The 739-nt window shown below is 58.5% G+C and overlaps 1 protein-coding gene across 1 annotated transcript in view; it reads left to right on the top strand.

Moving 5' to 3' along the window:
* Positions 1-267: 267 nt before the first annotated feature.
* Positions 268-739, top strand: part of SDRG_16015 (hypothetical protein) — a gene marked incomplete at both ends in the record, with an annotated part of 663 nt that continues 191 nt past the window's right edge. The window contains one exon of the mRNA XM_008622204.1: positions 268-594. Within this exon, the coding sequence (XP_008620426.1) occupies positions 268-594 (327 nt within the window). The remainder of the gene's footprint in view (positions 595-739) is intronic.

Genomic DNA, 739 nt, shown 5'->3' on the forward strand with positions numbered 1-739 from the left:
AAGTTTGGCGGTTCGATGGCCGACTACAAGAAGGCCATTTTGAAAAATTAGAGCTTGAACGAGTTGAGGCTTGCATAGCGCCTAATACACGAGCTGTTTTCGTCGAGCTGTGGTGTCCGAAAGTATCATCGAGCGTCCTGTCCCAGCCTTCGCCATCGCACCTTGACGGGTGGTCATGACAGGCCAAGGTGCTATGCGGAATCTCCGAGGACTTGGTTAGTTTCTAATTGCCTCGGTTCTCTCCGCGTTCCTTTAAGTCTGCACGCCATGTCAAGCAGCAGCAGCAGCAGTGACCATGCTACGAGCGACCCCGTCGATCGCATCAACCGCGCGATCGAGCGTCTGGACTGGACGAGTCTTGGTGCCGTCCTTGAGATGCCTGGGAACCCGGGGTATCGCCTTTGCGCCGCGACCGAGGCCGACTTCGAGACGTACGTGGCGGCATCCGAGTTCCAGGAGCTCCGTTCGCGCTACTTGATTTTGAACGACGGCTTCCTTTTCATCGTCGAAATGCCATCTGGGCTCCACGTCTTGCTCGCCGGCGCCGTGGCCGACCGGTACAGGGACAACGCATCTCGGATCCCGTGGCAGTACGTACATCGACACGTCCCATCTTCCTCCGGACCAGCGGCTGCCAATGCTGGAGCCCGATGCTTCGTTTGGTCCGACACCCGTCTCGGGCGCGATTCGACCGGCTCAACTCGTGTGCTGGGGCGCGTTCCAGACCATCAAGATCGAA

Source organism: Saprolegnia diclina (genome assembly GCF_000281045.1).
Source record: "Saprolegnia diclina VS20 unplaced genomic scaffold supercont1.109, whole genome shotgun sequence".
Lineage (NCBI taxonomy): Eukaryota > Oomycota > Saprolegniomycetes > Saprolegniales > Saprolegniaceae > Saprolegnia > Saprolegnia diclina.